Source organism: Falco cherrug, chromosome 6 (assembly GCF_023634085.1).
Source record: "Falco cherrug isolate bFalChe1 chromosome 6, bFalChe1.pri, whole genome shotgun sequence".
Lineage (NCBI taxonomy): Eukaryota > Metazoa > Chordata > Aves > Falconiformes > Falconidae > Falco > Falco cherrug.
The window spans coordinates 64440511-64460068 of record NC_073702.1 but is presented as its reverse complement, the minus strand read 5'-3'; the positions used below and the strand labels follow the sequence as shown (position 1 = coordinate 64460068).

General features: G+C 38.9%; 1 protein-coding gene and 1 long non-coding RNA gene across 8 annotated transcripts in view; one reads left to right on the top strand and one right to left on the bottom strand.

Moving 5' to 3' along the window:
- On the bottom strand, positions 1 to 14673 carry TUBE1 (tubulin epsilon 1). Of its 3 annotated transcripts, none has more exons than XM_055713665.1 (12): positions 14531 to 14673; positions 14381 to 14454; positions 12940 to 12992; positions 10231 to 10288; positions 9555 to 9670; positions 8420 to 8541; positions 6930 to 7117; positions 5924 to 6099; positions 5018 to 5158; positions 3281 to 3421; positions 2246 to 2420; positions 1 to 1182 (listed from the first exon to the last, which is right to left on the bottom strand). In XM_055713665.1, the coding sequence occupies exons 1-12, from the start codon at positions 14553 to 14555 to the stop codon at positions 1024 to 1026; spliced, it is 1428 nt and encodes a 475-aa protein (XP_055569640.1). In that variant the 5' UTR covers positions 14556 to 14673; the 3' UTR covers positions 1 to 1023. The 3 variants fall into 3 exon arrangements, with proteins under 3 accessions (XP_055569640.1, XP_055569641.1, XP_055569642.1); XM_055713666.1 differs by lacking the exon at positions 14531 to 14673 and adding an exon at positions 13573 to 13742 and having other exon boundaries at positions 14381 to 14450; XM_055713667.1 differs by lacking the exon at positions 14531 to 14673 and adding an exon at positions 13093 to 13156 and having other exon boundaries at positions 14381 to 14445.
- A 97-nt stretch (positions 14674 to 14770) lies between these two features.
- Positions 14771 to 19558, top strand: part of LOC114017675 (uncharacterized) — a 34504-nt gene continuing 29716 nt past the window's right edge. For 2 of the 5 annotated variants that reach the window (XR_003562861.2, XR_008732762.1), the window contains exons 1-2: positions 14771 to 14878; positions 17532 to 17570. This is a non-coding gene — a long non-coding RNA (uncharacterized LOC114017675). The other 3 variants (XR_008732761.1, XR_008732759.1, XR_008732760.1) reach the window with 2 other exon arrangements.

Genomic DNA, 19558 nt, shown 5'->3' with positions numbered 1-19558 from the left:
TGTTATCACAATGTTTTATTGAATGCTTCTGGACTTCAACATTGAAAACTGTGCTTACTTATATACCCACCCCAACCCTGCTAGAAGGACTTCAAGCTTTAAGAAATCATTGTATTGATTCATTCTGATTTTAACAGTTCAATAGTCTTGCAGTTTGAAGACAGCCAGGGCTGGCAAGATACTGGAAACAGCTGTATTCTATTTTGTAAAAGTTCTTACTGTAATATAAAAATATACTTACCCTGGTAATTATAATATTAAAACATTTATTTAACTTGCATTCTTGTAAGCATGTAAACTTTTTTTCTCTGAACAGTCATTATAACTTCATTATAAGTGTGTGTTTGGCTCAGAGGTATATTGTGTTATCTTATTATCTTGTGCAAGTCAGCATTCATAAATATGAATCATTAATATGTTAGTTAATACTCTAATACTTGAAACAATTTATTTTGCTGAATTTTCTGATACTGCCTATTTTCATACCAGCTCAGAAAACTCTAATATAGCTAAGTACAACATGGAAGCAAAAATATTAAAACTATGAACATTGCTTAAAGCATTTTGAAATTACTACTAACCTGCAAAGTTTAAGAAATTAGTTTCATTAGACTTGCTTTCATCTTTGAAAAAGACTATGTAGGCTTTTCTTTTCATAACTGCTTGTTAAAAACAAATCTAGCAATGATGATCCTTCTTGGAAGAAAAGTCTGCCTTTACTGTAAGCTGGAAGTCTGAGAGAAGAGCTACATTTTTGGCTGCTACAACCTCTTTTTCTTCTGTTTACAGCATATGGTATGTCAATGTATTCTACAGTTAGGAAGATTGCTCTTACTGATACCCACCATAATTAGGTGTCTTCAAATCTTTCTTACAGGCTGGGCCTGTCATTTAACATGACACCTCCCAGAGATGTTGTCCCAGTCTCACTTTGGAATTACAATAGCTGCAATTCATTCTGGTTAGCTAAAGTCATTGGATGCTTGGGGGAAATAAAAAATAAAAAAAATAGTTCTTCCTTCTTCAAACAGCTATCTTCAGTCTTGATGGATCTGTTCTAGGCCCACCTTTTGTGGCATCCAGTTCATTGTATTCTTCTATTAGGTCAGACAAAGACGACATGGCTTCAGAAAAACAGCTTTGCTCCATCCCATCTACATGCAGGTAATGATGAAGGTGAGCCTATGGCAATAAAAAAATTTCAGTGTTATCCTTTTTCTTGGCACCTAATTCCTTTGGCTCAGTAAGTACATTTAGTCTGCACTGAAAAGGGGAGTGCAAGCACCTTAGAAAGTAGATTTAAAGACTTATATCATGACATCCCTTGTTTAAATACTTGGTAACTTTATGACAAATCCCTGTAGAATCACAGTCAATATTACCGATTTCTTACACATGCATCTTTTCATATTCTGTCTTCTGGGGTACACCGGACCAAACTGTGTACTGGGTCTATGTGGCAAGGTTTTAGTAGCAGGGGGGAGCAGAGGGCTGCAGGGGTGGTTTTTATGAGAAGATACCAAGAGCTACCCCCGTATCAGACAGAGCCAGTTTGAGCTGGCTCCAATATGGACCTGCTGTTGGCCAAAGATGCAGGTAGTGCATCTGTGACAACATATTTAAGGAGTTGTAAGAAATGCTGCACAACAGTTGAGAGAAACAGCTCTGCAGACACCAAGATCAGCGAAGAAGGAGCAGGAGCAAAATCAAGCCTGGGAGGCAGGGTGTGAGGTGGGGTGAAGGTATTGTCAGTTTTGGTTTTATTTCTTGCTATCCTACTCTGCTATTAATTGGCAATAAAGTAAGTTAATACTCCCCAGGTCTGTTTTGCCCATGACAGTAAGTGGTGAGTGATCTTCCTGTTCTTATCTTGACCCATGAGCTTTTCATCATACTTTCTCCCCCTGTCCTGCTGAGAAAGGGAAGTGAGAGAACAGATTGGTGGGCACCAGGCAGCCAGCCAAAGTCAACCCACCACAAACCAGTATCTGTTAGATACTGCCTCATTGCTGAATAAAGTAGTATATTGCTTAGTAGGTACAGACGGGTTTATGTACTTGGTAGGTACGTAAAGGGGTTTATGCTTTTAAAGTGGTGGCTGTTGGAATGATTCCTTGATTGGTAACACAAATAATCTTGGGATGTTGATTTTAAACAGTCTGTTCGTTATACCAAGATTTGCTTCCCTATAATGCAAGACGCTAATGATAAGTGGCTACAGATGTTACAATGATCAGAGTTGTACCTTTTTCTTGTAGAGCTTCATAAATCTGTCTTTGAGTTCAATGAAAGTTGGTTTTACACAAGTATTGTTTGCTAAAGCCAGGAGGGAATGGGAATGGCCCACAGGAGGTACTGAACACAAACCGGTTTTCCAGCCCTCTTGATTCCAGGACACAAAATGCAGGGAAGGCTTCAACCTGTGATACAAATATTTGCTTACCTAAGGAATGTAAAGAACACAAAGCTTAAGTTTTCTTTGCTAACAGTCTGAGAAGGTTAACATTTAGGCTTTCAGAACCAAGCCATTTTAGACTTCAGACTAAATCACTATTTTAAATTTGAATTGCAAACACCAATTTTGTTCAGTTAATGAATTGGAATCAGTGTTTGAAAAGTCAAGTTACAAGCATCTATTTCTATAAAGGGGATGCGAGCGCTCTGAGGTTTAAGAGAGGGGCAGATTAATGCTGTGTGTGGGACAATCAATCTACCTGTAGTTTAGAAATAAGTAAAATGCTTTACAGACTCAGATTTTCCCTACACATCCCTGTCTAGCTGTAAACTGCATTCTGTATGCAAAGCTTGCCTGCCTTTCCTGTTATAACTATGTAGGTCAATAGTGTACAAGGTAGAAACAGGGCGCTAACAATACAGAGTTGTTAAAATAGGAATGATTCCCTATCTACATGAAAGTAACCATGGAAGTGAGGGGCCTTCTGTTCAGTAAAACCAAACTTCTACTACAGAACTTATTTGTCCAACATCCTTTACTGGCAGGAGACCTCTGGAAGATCAGGCTTTACTTTCTTTTGCATTTTTGAGAATGACAGGAGCAGCACAGAGACATATAGCCAACTCTCTTTATTTGGAAATCCAAGAATGCTGTGACTAACTCATTATGTAAATTAATTACATTTTCTTCTCTGAAATTAGGAAAAGTATTTCTGAGTAAACTGATTTGGTATTGAAATTCTTGAAACTAAAAGTGAGAGTGCCCTGGACAACTGACAACAGTTTCAATAACAAATCACATGACTACTTTGTGTGGTTTACAAACCTTTCAATATTTCTGCGAAGGTCTGAAACCTGCACATTTCCTCGAACAAGAAGTGCACAGGCAAGGTAGAGGCTATGCTTTGGATCTGCTTGAATTAGCTGATGATCTCTGCTAAAAGCATCTGAAAACATCTGATCCAACCTAGGTGAAAAGGAAAGAGTGATCTACTCTTACTAAAGCAAGCTAACAAAAGTTCTTCAGACTGCTCATCTTTACTGTTTAAAAGTTAATAAAATTCTGGAGGTAAAGGTACATTTTACCTGGGACCATGAATGACATGAAAAAGATTAAAACCTTTACATGTACATATCTTGGCATTAGAAGTTTTTAAAAAACACACCTGATCCATTTTTCCCCCTCTCTTCTCCCTCCTGTTACAAGCCATTGTTGAGTCTAGAGTCAGAGAAGTGGACAGGCTAAGAGACCTTCGTAATGGCCATTTTAGGTCAATGGTTAAAAACTAGTAAACTTACGTAGAAGGTTTTAACTACTTGAGATTCTGGTTATATGACAATTTTTGAGTGGACAATCTCACTGCTTATGAAGGACTTGATAAGGAATATTTAAGTGCGGCTGACCCTTACAGAACTGATTATCTGCCTGTTATGCTTCATTATTTAAAAGGATCAATGTATCATGGAACTTTATTAGTTTTGATAAATGATTTAGGAAAAGACAGACTATACATATTTGTCTACTTATTCTAATTTTATCAAGTACGACTGCTTTAAAAGATGACACTGCAGATCATGTTCTTTCTTTCTTCACCTCCTTAAGCAAGTTCCACTGTCCCGTGGGATATCAAAGATAGCGTCTTGAGGAGGTTTCTATGGACCCATAACATCCAAGCTATTCTTTCCACGTGTTTCAAACTCTCTGCATCTATCAACTCTATTTTTTTGTTTTAGAAAAAAAATCACCCTTACCACAATCTGCCTATTAAAAAACCAAAGGAGACAAAAAATATTGTTGGTTCCACTTCATTCTGAAACATGATTGACTCTCCCCATAGTCTGCTACCTGCCCTCCAGCACCGTATTGTCTCCTCAGGGTATGGTTTCAAGAGATCCAACTGACTGTCACAACTTGCTATCACAGAAAAGCAGTGGTTCTTTGCCACTTTTCATACATCTATCACTTACCCATAGCTGCCTCTATCACTATCTGGACCTTTTGCTGATGGAACTTAATTTACTAAACCCAGTAAAATTTATTTTAACTGGTTATTTTTCTGCCACGTCAGTGAGATAAATAATAATCTCACAAAATTTGACAAGTATCAGCTTATTGTTACAATAAGCTGTTGAATAGGCACACTGCATCTCCAGACTGAAGATGCCGTTACTTCCCAAGGAGTACTAATTAAACTAACAAGGAGGTTGGTTTAATTCCTAGTTTGTCTTTAGAGTTTTTTATGAGTCAGTTGCAAACTGTTACTCAAAAACTTGTGGTGCGGGTTATATCTACATAACACATTTTTCCAACAGAAACATTTCCCAGCAGAGATAACAAAAATAGATTTCAAGTTTACTAGCTCAGCTATTACAGAGAAAAAGGATAAAGGATGTTCCTGAAATTAGCAGGATGATGTGGCAGAAAAACGTGGCAGACTTAAGACTTTTAGAACTTCTACCCTTAGGTTTGCTAGAGAATGGATATTTTTTTTTAGTGAAAGCTATGAAGAATCAGAAATTAAGTTCAAATTTAAAGCTTCCACAATGTTTTTTTTTCTCTTACCTTCTAGAAGGTACATTAACATCTGCCAATGTATACAGAGGAGTCAAGCTCGAAACCAAGTAATGAAGTCGAGGAAATGGAACTAAATTCATGCTGATTTCATTAAGATCCATGTTAAGGGAACCTTCAAACCTAGCAGAGCTGAAAAATTAACAAACTGTTACGAACTGTTATAAACTTATAAAATTACTTCTATAATGTAAACATTCATTAAAACTATTTTTCAATGGTTCTGTACAATAAAGCAGTAAAACACCACAGTGTTCAAAAACTGTTCATGTATAATTACTAAACTTCCATATTTGGCACCAACTGTGCTATATATCTTATTTACTTATACTTCTCATTATAGAACAATAAATCACCAAGAACAAGACCTTGTTTCCCAATTGCTGTCTTTCGCACTGTTTTTCAGTATGTGGGCATAGCTGCTGAATACCAGTTTTAATAAATAGGCTATAATAGAACACATGTGACTTGGCATACCTGACAAGCTGCTTAAAAGAAAAGCAGGCCAATACTCCAGAAGTGTATTTCACCAGGAATTTCTTGCAGTAATAGACAGCTTAGGAGCAATAATGATCTGACAATACTTATAAAATAATACAGCTGGCCTAGAAAGACAATTCTCCCCAGGCTCCACTAATCATTAACGGAAGACAATATCCTCCTGCCTATAACCCTTTCTTACTTCATGTCCAAGACTATTTCATGGCTAGAGCAACACCAATGCAATCTGAATGCTTCCAAATACTTTAACATTTAGTAACTAATTCTTAAAACAAGGAGACTTGTATCAAATGGTAAACAATTCATATTCTTTGAATTGATGCAGGCCTGCATATTTGCAGAACATATTGCCTCCAGCAATACTACTTCTACAGAGGAATAAACTGTTAACTTTACCTTGTCAGGTTCAGCAGCAAGTTGGCTATGATATTATTCATTGCATCAAATGGCTTCTCTTGTACAGATTTTGCACTGCCTGCACTTGATGTTACCAAGCTGTTCTGCTTCACAGTTGACCCTAGCTTCCCAGAATTGATCATCTGATGAATTTTATTAACTATATCAAACAGAGACTATGAAAGGAGGAAAAAAAAAAAGCATAAAAGTCTTGAACACAGAGCTTTCGAATTCAGTACCTCAATTTTTTATTTCGATTGATCTTAAAGAAAAGGCCAAGACATGGCACTACCAGTTCAAAGATTATACCTTTGATATACATGTAAGTCCAACATTTGACCAGTTCGGACTGACTTAAGTGTTTCTAAAAGTCTGTTCCTTGCATCACAAACATGTACACAGCTCGACTTAGTTGTTTTAATTTTTATTCAACTTTTAAAAATGCTCATTTTCTAAAATTAATTTTAAATTTTCATGATCCCTGTGAAACAAAAACGTTCTCCAAATATATTTCGCTTCCTCTTGCTTTTTCCATATGTAAACAGCAAGAGAGCCATCAAAGTTAGATTCAAATGAATCTAGTAGTCTGCATGGTCAGGTACGCCTACGATGCTCATATCGCTAATTGGTGAAGTCAAGTCTGCTGGAATTTAGCGTAGTTAGTCATTTCCCTTGCAGGACTGTACTCATACTATGCACAAATTGATTGCTGAGAGTGTAAGACACACAGCCTCAGTAAACAGGAACTTTAAACTGTTTACCTTGAAATGCACATGAAAAAAAATAAATCACTCCAGACTACTTTGAAGGTGCAGAACACCTTTTTAGCGATACCTATATTAATTTCAACAGTCTTCAAGTGACTTAGGAGTTCAATTACTACTTTAAGAACTGAAATTATGCTTTTAAAGACTTGGCACTCAAATCAATACACAGAAAGAAAAAACATTTCCTATGTGCAATCTGATAAAAAAGAAGTTGACAGAAATAGAGTATTATTTCTTACTTCATTCTCTATTGGTAGCACACAGTCTGCATGTTCATTAAGCTCCTTCATAGCCAGAACACTGTTATATGGAGAAGTAATAACATCATCTTCGCCAGAGGGATAAACTGAAGTAACAAATCTATATACTTCTGGGAATTCATCCTCAAGCAAATTTAGTACAAAAGTTCCAAGGCCAGATCCTGTCCCTAATTATGAATGAAGACAGAATGAGAAGATAAAAGGTCCCTCATGTTATCTTGAGCCTTAAGCCTCATATGTTGGAAACATACAACTTTTCAATTACGCATATTAATAAATATTTTCTGAAGCATTTGGCTGACTGTGGAGGCCACTCAGATGTAAATTCAGGCAGGAAGGTTTTTCCCAGACAGGAAAATAATTTAAGTGATAAAAATATTTCCCATAGTATGCCAAACAGGATGAAGTAAATCTCAAATTTCAGCAAACCAAAAAGCCCTATTATGTAACCAACATTTTTCTGACCTAGTATTCTTATTTCTGATTTTAAAATCTTTAATATGGGTTTTGAAATATTTGTTTAAAAACACTGAACTGCCCCTAACAATTATTTACTTTCCTTTTGAGGTTTCTTTATGAAGTTTTCTCATTCAACAGTCAAAACAGAGCAACCCCTTTCCTCCAGCACACATGCTTTTTTCCCTCATTAGCACTAAGCACATAGCACTGAGCTCAAATCAGAGAGCTGAACTGTGTTTTTTCCGTGTTGGAACCTAACATTCTCAGCAGCAAATTTCATCTATGAACAAGACAGCAATTTTCTGCAATAACAGAAACAGTTCTGCAGGGTCTCTCAAATTATGCAAATGGCCACAAAAAAGGCCCTTGGTAAAACTCTTGCTTCATATTTAGAACTATTTTCTGTGTCTTTTTTCCACATCACAACCAGTTATAATACATACTCCCCCCACATTTCTGGGGAAGGAAGGCTTAGTAGCAATACAAAAATGACAGAATTGTCACTGCAAGGGATTCTCCTTTCTGACTTATTAACAAAGTAGCTAGACTGGATTCAAGAGAATTTTGTGGAAGGAAAACAGAAAAAGTTTTTCTGAAGTTAAGAAACATTAGGTCTCCTTCAAAGCCTTTCAGAAAACTTTCCCCATGGTTAAAAACAACCTGATTACAACAACAATGTCAGTATTCTGAGGTCACTGTCCCTTCTTCTGATAATACCTCAGTGTTTTCTTGTCTTTGGTACCTGTCTTGATCCACCCATTGCCTCATATTTAAAATTTTAGCTGCATAGCTGCATTTTTGTTCTGGGTAGCACTTATGATTAGGGCTCCTCAGTGCTCTAACGAAATAATAAGTAATTACAGGTCCACTTCATTGGACTGTGTAAAATTATTTTTTCTGAATAATATAGATTATTACACTGATCTTTTCAAGATCCAGGGTTGTGTTGGTTTTTCTTTTTTCCCACATGTGGCTGCTGCAATCATACTAACCATGAAAAAATTACTTACCACCTCCCATAGAATGAATTATAAAAAAACACTGTAGACAGTCACAATGTTCTGCGTTTTTCCTTAGCTTTTCCACAATGTCATCCCGGTATTGACAGCCATATACCTTATGACCTACAGCCCTGAGGACATGAAAAGTACTTTTAAAAGAAATCCAACAATCAATCTTTCATTATTTTTTTTTAGACCCCCTATTTAACATTTTAAAGCTCAGAGTCCAGAGCTGCATGCAACACCTAATTTGTGAGAGTTGCTAAGCTGTGACTACATCATGTGAACATGGGAGTCAGGACATAGTTTTAATTTTGAGGATGTTAATTTTGAGGCTGAACATTAAGTTCACAGCTTTGGCATGTGCACTGTTATTTTGTACTGATAAGGAAATAAACTTCCACATTGGATAATCAAATTGTAATTATGAAATGAAAGTTATACACTCCTTAACAATAACGAACTGCCTATGTAATACATGTACTGACCTTCCTTTGGATACATGAGTCAGTTGCTACCAGTAATAAAAAAACCCAAACCCCGAAGAGCTCATTTTCTACATACATGCCTGCTTGATGGTGAAGTTACAGGATACTTTATTCCCCACATTGCACGCTTTTGGTACATTTGCTGATGATTTGCTTTCCAGTCTGTAGTGCACTGAGCATTATTAGAGTTGCATTAAGGTCTCAGTGAAAATTTGGAACTTGTGACGTTAATCGATCTTTCTCTGAATTTCTTTTTTTGGTAATGTAGTTTATATGCACAAAGCCTGACTCTGCGGTGCTTAGAAATCAGAACTGCATTTGTTCATATATCTCATCTCCACACTAGTTGTACAGTTGCAAACTAGATTATAGCTTCAACTGAGCAATGGAAGCAGCTGAACACAAAAAAACCCCAAAACTAAACCCACCAAATAATAATAGGAAGAAGAAAACAAACAAAATGATACATCAGCAGAATTATCCTTCTGTAAAAGGCTTTTCAAAGCCCTTCTCCAAGCAACAGTGACTCTAAAGTTTACTGGTAATATGCTGCAGCTCCCCAGGTGCAGAATGAACAAGAAAGCTACTGTTACCATTTCCCTTTTTAAATGCCATCTAATTAGTTGCTATGAAATGGTTTCTGAAGAGGTTCTCACCAGTTGTTTCCTGAACCAGAAACATCTGTGATAAGCTGCTTGCTATCAAACACATCCCTCAATGGTCCCTGCAGAATTTCATTTACCACACCCTCCTCCATGTCAATCAACAGTGCCTTTGAGACAGGAAAGAATAAATATTCAGTCAGTAAGCAAACTACCCTTCGAAGTAATCACCACAAAGAAATATAAAATTATTTACAATATAAAAGCGGTGTTGATTTTACTGTGGTCCAGAGAAAAAAAAAGTTTTAAATAACTAGGAGACCAACTAGATTCACCTTGTCTGATTTGCTAGAAGTCAACAGGACAGCATTTCAGACAACGCAATTTTGTTAAAATTTTATAGTATTTTGCCCCAATACTTAGGGATAAAGAATAATTTTAAATTATAAATTTTAATAAATATAAAATCAACGAAACCCAGTCTTTAGAAGATATAAACAAAAACTTAGTTGGTAACATCTGCAATCATTTTATTAAAGTTATAATTTGAATTACCCAACAAGACTGGCAAACTGCATTACTCCATTGAACCATAGAAGTTACTATTAGAAATCATAATATTCAAAGTAGTATTAAAAACATATGCAATTATAAGGACCTTATGAAAATTCCCATACAGTTGGACATAAATACGCAGTGTAAAACGAGTGACCTTTATAGATTGCCTTACTCGTGCTTTTAAAGAGCAGATTTTTCCTTTGTAAATATCAGGACCATCACCACCACTTCTGGGGAAAAAAAAATAATCCAAGCTCAGAATCATAACTGAAAATAAGGCAATATATATTAGAATAATATTCCTTCCTTAATCCTTCGTGTTCAGAGGCCTGTTACAATATAAACAAACAGAAACACAGTGAATCTGCTGCTAAGAAAGACTTTGTAATTCCCTAAAAGTAATTCAGTTACAGGACACGATCTCAAACAGATCACGCAGATCAGTACCTAAGCGGTACTTCAGAAAGCTGAAAAGATAAGCAATGGAAGTTTACTCTCAGATACAGCCTCTGCTCTGTGGTAATTCTACAAGCACTGCCAAAACTTGAAACAATTTTTTATCTAGCACATGGTATGTGTATCTGCATCATATAACGGAACACAGCGCACCAAGTAGCACCACTACCTTTCCAGCAGGGGTAGTACAGTACTGTGCTGCTGCTCAAGGTATGAAAGCTGTGTAACTGCACTAGCATAGCACTGTGCTTGACTTACTTTGCTATTAAGATTTACCAGCTCAGAAATCAAGCTGGGCTATGTTAATAGCTTTAATTTTCTTTTTTTTTTCCGGAACTGGTTGTACTGATCAAGCTAGGGGACTATGCACTGTGTACAATCACATTTTTTCCACAATGAATGCTGGTGCTTCTGCAATCAAAGGATGAGATACTCCGATCTGGCCAAACTATATTCAACATGGGGAAAAAGGCAAGGATATTGGAAAACAGATCTAATTTTCCTCTCAGTTTACCTAATTTGGGGGCTGGTCAAGCCTAAATTTAAAGTATCTCAGACTATTCTACATTCAGCCACAACAGTATTCCAAAAAACATCAGCTGAAATTCACTACAGCACCAAAGATTCTGATCACGCTTAATCCCATCAGGAACACAAGGGGAAGTGAGTACAGGGCTGCACTGGATTCCTCCAGGATCCTCCACCCCCTCACTCAAAGCAGCTCTCCAGACACCTCTCATTAGCTGAGCAGCTCAGAGCAATCTCCAGTAATCATGCGATTCCCCTAGCCTACACAACTCCCTATATGACTCCACTACAGCACCAGTAAGTAAATCCAGCTATAGAAGTTCCATTTCTCTTCAAGGTCTAAAAAACTCAAAGAGGAAGAAACTCCCAAAACCAACACTTTTTTCTCTTACTATTGTCTTTGTGGTCTTTCATGCCAGCCCATACTTCCAATCACTTTGACTCAATTGCTGAAAAAAATCCTCACATTTCCTAGAATCCTCTAGGCTTAAGGCATGCATGTCTGCACATAACACCATACATATGCATATTTTCAATATTACATAGCTTAATCATTACCATAAGAGAAGAAAAATCTGTGTGGTTCTGCCAGGGTGTTGTTCATAGCTATTTCTGACAGAATAACCCATCCGGATTAATTAGTTTGAACAGTGATACGGCATAGCATAGAAGACTGAAGTTTGTTATTTTTATGACATAGGGGTTTATGTTTGCAACAACCTGGGGTGTGAACTATTTTTTTCTGATAAAACTAAAACAAAGCCCATAATAATAACGAAAGGACAAAACCTCACAGCCCAAGTAACAGAGTTTGAAACAACTCATCCCTAAGTAAACTATGGTTCAAGGCTACAGTTAAAAGTGTGAACTGTTTCAACAGAAAAATTAACAACTCCTGGAAAAGACAAGATTTGAATAATCATTCTTCTGTTTCACAGGTAGGGGAAGCTTCCTCAAAACTTATCTCACTCGGTACTGTAGAGGTCCTTCCTCTTTACAGAGAGAAAACAGACGTTTCTATTGCAGCCAACCTGTCAATTACAAATTTGAGGGTTTCATCTGGCATATACAGAAACATAGACACTGTTCACAACCAAATTTTCTTAGGTAAAAAAAAAAAAAGACAGATATTCTAGGAAATGCCGCGAGGAATAGCAATGATAAACTCCCACACATTACATGTTCTTTCAAAGAGGTAAAGTTTAAGACAAAACAGTATTTCAATGTCACTTTATTTAAAATCGCATGCTGTACTGCAGCCTTGCCATATGATGAAAGGAAACAGAGGCCAGTTAAATGTTTTTTTAATTAATTAAAATGCAACAGCAATATCCAAGTGCACAACTGTTTCATTCTTGCAAACTGGAAGGATTTTTGTAATTGGGTAGATAAGAGATGACCAAATGCTTTTAAAAGTATGAATTGGTTAACTTCAAAACAGAAAAATCACAGCCACCACTCTTTGTGTGACAAACCAGTCAGATAAAAGGGATTTAAAAACTGACATGACCTTTCCGCACTACCTTATACGCAATTCCTCTTACAAGTCTTTAAGAAATGCTGCTAAATTGGTATTCAGAGGGCTTGCAGTCAGGTCATTGTTCATAACAGCAAAAGCTATCAGATCCTGACTGTCTATTTTTGGGACAGAAGGAAAGGAAAACAAATCTAAACACTTCCAACACCTGTAACTACTGAACTAAGTATAGTTAAAATGGAAAGGTAAAGATAGTGTTTTGCAAAAACAAAAAAGCAAAATCTTTCTCTACCACAAACTAAATATGACCTGAAACAACAACACTAAAAAAAACCCCAAAAAACCAACCCTGTAACTTAGGTTAAGATATTAGAATTAATACTACATTAAACTCATGAGCTGCTTGATAAGAAGACTTACCTTGTATCTATGTTCCTAAAAAAACTGCTTAATGCTTCATCATAAATTCCTTTCTAAAAGGAAACAACACGGCATAAGATGATGTGTAACATCAGAAATTCTCAGTGCTCTTTCACAGAATAATTTAAATTGGAAGGGACCTCTGAAGGTTACCTGTCAAACCTCCCCACCCAAAACAGAATGAATGTCTATGTTGAATCCAGCTAGCTCTAGTCAGCTGTAAAAAGAACATTTCATTGAAGCACTGGCTTAATATTAAAAACTGATAGGAGGATGTAACTAGGAGATTAATTTTTCAGCACAAGATTAAACAAGTACTCTTCCTTAATTTCCAAAGATTTAGGATTTTATTGAAGATCCCAATGAAATTATTAAATTGAATAGCTGCTGTTTTGCTGACTCAGCTTATCACTGATACAACACCCAGTTCATCATGGGCTCCATGCCCATGATACCAATGTCTATGAAGTTCTGTGGAAAGGAAAGCACATCACATTGTATCAGTGATTCCTAAACTCCCTGCTGAGGGGTGGCATGGAAATTACTTACACACACACCCCTTCCCCCACCATAAAGCTAAAGAGACCTGGCAAGTTTAAATACTTAAACATTATTACTTTACAGACTGCTTACCATACTCCTAAAGACCTGATGAAAGAGAATTTGAAAGTCACTGTTCTCTGCAAAACTAAACCCAAGAGACTCTCCATACACATATGAACTTCATCCATTGCCTTCTTACAGCTGCTTCAACAGAAGGTGCCGAGGACTGCTCATCATTATATGTTAACATACAGCATTCACTAGGAAATAGCATTTTTACAGTCACGGCAAGAAGAGTGCGTTTTTGTTCAGGGTAGTCAGCACAACTGGACAGAAAGTCCTTGCAGGACATGCACTAAAAAGGTGGGCTTCAGCGGGCTGCTCTTCTGCTTTACCACCAGCTGCAAGGAACCTGCCCTGAGCAACCCTCTATTTTTCACTAACGGCCTTAAACCTGGTAACACCTGCCCATAGGGAGACACCCGGGGCTTTTCAAGGTGGAAAGGCCAGCCCAGGGGTCGCCAAGCTTTTTAACCAGGGGGCTGGCGCGGATGCAGTGGCAGGCAGTCATCTGCGGCTGCTTGGTGTCCCCCCAACCCCCGGCGGGGGGGTCTGTAAATACCGGGGGCCGGATTGAGGACCCTGGGGGCCGTATCCGGCCCGCGGGCCGTAGTTTGAGGGCCCCTGGGCTAGAGAAAGCTGATGTGAATCAGAGACGGAAGAGTTAAAGCAGCATAAAAACCTGGGGATAGTTTTGTCCACGAGGAAGTGGATTTAGTTTAATCAAATAAATGCAGCGCTTTGCAATCACTGCAAGGAACCCGGAAGGCTGCGAGGCCCACCGCGGCCGCCCCCAGCGGCCCGCACCGGCCGGGTGAGGGGCGGGCGGCGCCGTTACCTTGTTGACGGCGGCGTGCTCCCGCAGCGCCAGGTCCCAGAAGCGGCAGCCCACCTGGTTCCCGCACTGGCCCACTACAAAGGGGAGAGACACGGGTCAGGCGCGGAGAGGGGGAGGCGGGGGGGGACTCTGGGCGCCGCGGCCCCTTACCCTGCACCACCACCGACTGGGCCATGGCGCGGCGGCTGCCGCCTCCTCTTTCGAACGCGGCGCCCGGAAGCCGCGCTCTGTCACCCGTCGCGGCGGAGGGGGGCGTTGCGGCGGGAGGGTTCTTCCAACGGCGCGGCCTCCTCGCCCCCACCTTTCTCCTGCGGTGGAACGTCCCATCCGTCGGCTTAGCTGCGGGCGCTCGCCGCCTACTCGTCGCGAGTGGAACGTTCCATTAGAAGGCGGGGGTGTATGTGTGAGGCAGTCCCTCGCGTGTGGGCTCGCCTGAGGCGACCGCCAGTCCCAGAGAGCAGCGTTCGGGTGTCGGTCCTGATGGCTGCGATTGCGCCTGTAAGATTCGGGGCTTGGTGGGAGAGTAAATGTGCGCTGAGAGGAGCCGAGGGAGTAGTAAAGTGCCCGTGCCCGTTCGGCAGCGCGGGAACGGTGACCGTGGTGAGGTGCTCAGAAATCCAGTGTCGCCTGAGGGTGCGTGCACCTGCCGGGGGCTGCAGGGCCTCTGCTAAAGCCCAACTACGGGAGGCATGGCGAAGACCTGAAATTAAGTCTTTCTATGGGAGAATAGAAACGTTTCGGTGTAGTACTGTCCATTACCATTATGGCTAAAAATGTGTGGTAAGATATGTTTTATTTTCCCCGAATACATTATTCAGAGTGATGGTGGGAAATGCCCTGAATGATAGGAAAATATAAATTAAAAATTAGATGAAAAAACGGCCATGTTGAAATGCTGTAATGATGAGCCCTCCCATCAGGCTTGAAAATTACGTTTTTCTTTAAGCTTGGTTTCATGTAATTGTCCAATTAACAGTGCAATTATAAGAGGTGCTTTTGCCTATGTGTTGAACATAGCAACTTTGGGACTAAAAATGAGAGATGAGAAATGGTAGCGATGCTGTTGTCTCAGCATGGTAAGACTGGTCCGCAGGATAGCTACTCTGCAAAATCATGGGATCACAGAACCATTTAGGTTGGAAAAGACCTTTAAGATCATTGAGGACAACTGTTAACCCAGCACTGCCAAGTCCATCACTAAACCAATAAAGCATGTGTGATATGCAAAGCTGTTGTCTGCAGAAAACTTTCTTGTGACACTGATGGCATTTCTGCTTCCTGTGGGAGGATAAAAGTACTTCCGTGCAACCCAGTTCATTAGGTTCTATGGCTAAAACTACCCAACAAAATATGCTTTTTCCAAAAATATTTCTAGTGCTGGTGTGCAATCAAAATTAGCTAAATGAAATTTGAATAGAATTCTGATGTTCAGTTTATATGAATACTTTTTTCTCAGGAGAAACCATGGTGTGGACTCCTGGACATGACTTGGGATCCTGTAGAGAGCAATTATAAGTCCCCAGGAAAATAAAGTTATACCAAATGACTACTTTAAAAAACTTTCCCGGAAAGATTGTGTTTTGCAGCAAATACAATATTGTACAATACAATATAATAATGCATTATATATAAGAAATATGTTTCAAGACTAGTTTTTTAAAACTTAATTCAAAGAGGAGAATCCATCTACTGGAAATTTGTATTCTTCTTAAGAAAAAGTAATGATGGCCCAAGCTTACTCAGGCTTCACATTTGAAGTTGCAGAGGACCAGTAGCTTCAGTGTTACAGGCAGGTGGAAAGTTTAGCATGATTAGAGTAATACTGCTCAAACACTTGTTTTATGAACTAATCACCAATGTAAAACTACATGAATATTGATCAGGAAAGCAAGTAGTAAGTTCTCATCTCTCTCTGAACAGACTAGATGTAACCTATAGCTTAACTTTGTTCTCTGTGGTTACCTGTCCGAACCTGTAGGCTGTGGTCTGTTGTAGCTACCAGATGCAAACTGGTTCTGTACTTCTTGCCTACCATCATGTCCTCAAAGTCTTCCCTTCACATGTCTTTTTCACCTTACTTAGGCTAAAAGCAGTACAACATAGCTTATAAGCATTCTAAAGCTTGAAGTCTGTGGAGGTCTCTTGATATTACTGTACCTGGCTTGCTTGCTTCTTGTGTAGTTAGCTACAGTTTCTGCTTGTTCTTTCAGTTAGCTGTAGGTTTTGTGTTCTATGTCCTATCAAGATTCAGCTTAATGGGATTTGCTCCACTGAACATGAGATTCCAGAAGAAACTCTGTGCTTTGGCTTCAAATACACTGTTAAGAGGTCTGTGATGGCAAATGTAAAGTGATTATTCTCACTGAGCTTGGAGACACTGTGAATCAGAGATGCAATTTAGATTCATATTCATGTGGGAGTATTTTTCAGCTTCCAAAGAGGATCCAAGGGCAGGAAGTGGATGCATAATAACCAGTTTGGCTTGATGCATGTGCTCAGAGGTTTAATGAAACAGGCAGCTTAACTGTGTGAAATAAATAACCACACACTGACTTTCCGTTTCATTGTAGATGAAGCTTTACTTTACTTCATCTACCATAGTATAAATGCATTAATCTAGCCAGGTCCCTCTAGAGACTTTTTGTCTATGTTAATAATTTAATCAACAGTCTTATGCTAATGTGTGTTTCTTACCTTTATTTTCTCAGTAACTTTTTGTTGTTGAAGCTGTACAGCGATTGTGTTCCACAGCTTTGGAACATAAACTGAATAATTGAATTGTAGGAATAAGTTACCATGTTATTGAGAGAAAATGAGTTGACATGGACCACTGTGAATCTGTGAATATAACCCCTAAATCCCAACCACAACAAAAGCCAAATGTACATCACAAGTTAAATATATGTGCTATGCTTTCAGCATCTTTTTAATGACAGTCATTTAATTATTTAGGCCACATGCTGCTGTAGGGAGAATACACTGGAATTTGAACTAATGTTATTCCTTGATTTATATCAGGGCTTAGTTCACTTATGAAGGTTTGTTGCATTTTGTTTTTTTGTTTGTTTGGTTGTTTTTTTACTTAGAATAGTTGTCTTTTGGGGAATTACTGTCAGACCCGTAACCCTTCATCTTGCCTTTTCCTTTTCAGGCTGTTGTCCATACTCTTGATCCTTGAGGAGAAGGAAAGGTTGATAAGAACCTTTAACTATGGAAGATCTCTAAAGATCTTCAGAAATAAGAGATAGAGAGGCCGGAAATCCTAATTAAATACTCTATTTTGAAGCAAGTTCAACTTGAAATTAGATTCTTCCTTATATAACCATGAAAATGTCAAATTACAGAATATTCCATGGTACAATAACAGTGTAGTTGTAGTCCTGATTTAGATATTGGCTATAACAACAGTTATTAAAACCTTCAAAGTGGCAAAGAAAAGTTTTATCTCCTTAGGGTCAGTAGGGTCAGTGCTTGCTTTGTTTTCTTTTTTTTTTTTTTTTGTAGGCTTTCTGCAGAATTGAGGTAGTTACATTCATATTGAAAATGCAAATGGACAATCTGACAATGTACCTCAGAACTTGCAGGTTTTCCCTAAATCTTTGTAGATGAAGGGTTTTGTGCTTTGGAGCTATAATTTTAAAGATAGATACAGAAGGCAAATTGAGTTCTGGGAAGATTTCTTCTTAGGCAGTTGCCTTCCCTTAAACGACAGGAGCTTTGAAATGAATGTGGAGGTGTGTGTAATGTAATGCATCACATGCAGACTTTATTTGGTGCGTATGGAATGGTAATGTCAAGGTCTGTGTGGATGTTGGGGGCAGGGAAATTTGCATTATGCAAGTATCCTCTGTTCTGTAGTATTTTTCTTTGGAAACCCTGCTCTGCAGAGGGAAAACCTGCATCTCTAAGGGCTAGAAAGGAAAACCGAGGAAGATGTCCTCCACAAATGCTGCTGTGTTTGATTAGCTGGTGATGTAGTAAAGAGAATTAAATTGAATGGTAGCAATTTATGAATTTTAATGTGGTTTTTTATTCACATACTACTTTAATGTATTTTAGTTTTCCATATATGAAGTATGCAAAGGACTGATAAATCAGAAAAGTCATTCTTAAATGTAAATCCACCGAACAAGACCAAATCTTATTGCAGCAAATATGGCTAAGAAAAATACTGTTTATTCATAGAGCTTGGATATGGGTATGAGAAAATACGCTTTAGTTTTAAGTAGGTGTAAGATGGAAAAATGTTCTGAGTATGTGTGTACCAGTTAACATACAATGCTCCACTTAATACCAGCATTCACTAAACTGTGATGCTCTTAGGGAGCACAAACATATGCTATTCCTGGCTATCTCTGCTTAGCAGCTGCAGACAACCTCGAAAGGAATTTCAGTAATCCTTGTAAGGAACCTATCTAAGCAGGAAATCTGCTGTTCTTTTCTCTCCAGCAATAGGGTCCGAGAGACTAGGGCCTGAGGAAGCTTAGCTCAGGCTGTGGTGTCATGAGATTGATTGAGCCAATCTAACAACTTGCTGCTGCTGGAAGAACAGAGACTGACTTTTTTACCCCCGCTTCCAGCTGCACAGCCCTGACACCATGCATGGCCTCTGGTACCCACTAGGAACTGAGCTTACTGATCTGAGGACTTTCCTCCTTAACCCCAATAATATAAAAATCAGAAACCAAAAGCCCTAAATGTTTTCTGTTCAGAGTCTGGGCAGTAGCTGGGAGCGGGAAAGAGTTGAGCAGCCATAGTCATTTTGGTATCTGAGACAAAGATGGCATTTGCAGGCAACTGGATTTGGGGACCCAAGATGTGCTTGATTCAGAGAGAGTGCAGGTAGTCTTACTGCTTGTTTCTGAAGTATAAACAGTGGGCTATGGAGTGACAAAAAGAGGGGGATATATAGCATTCCCAGGAGTAGGGGGCCTCCCTACGTGGCTGGGAAGGGAATCAGTCCTGGAAGCATATTGCCTGAGAGTTGCAGGGAACAGAATGGGAGGTGTTCCTAGGAGAAGGCAGTTACAACAGGCATGGGGCTGAAAGCATGAGCAGAGCTGACAAGACTCATGGAAGGAGAGGCAGTGGCTGCAGGAGGCACTCAGTCTTCTCTTGTCCACTTACCACCCAACACTGGGCTCTAGAGACAAGTAGAGAGGCAGTGATGGGGTCCCA

Excerpts from the sequence above, each read along its gene's own strand:
- TUBE1 (XM_055713665.1), bottom strand. The coding sequence starts at position 14,555 with ATGGCCCAGTCGGTGGTGGTGCAGG. Across the intron at positions 10,289-12,939 it reads TTTAGGAACATAGATACAAG|AAGTGGTGGTGATGGTCCTG; the intron begins GTAAGTCTTCTT and ends TTTTTTCCCCAG. Across the intron at positions 8,542-9,554 it reads TCTGGTTCAGGAAACAACTG|GGCTGTAGGTCATAAGGTAT; the intron begins GTGAGAACCTCT and ends TCATGTCCTCAG.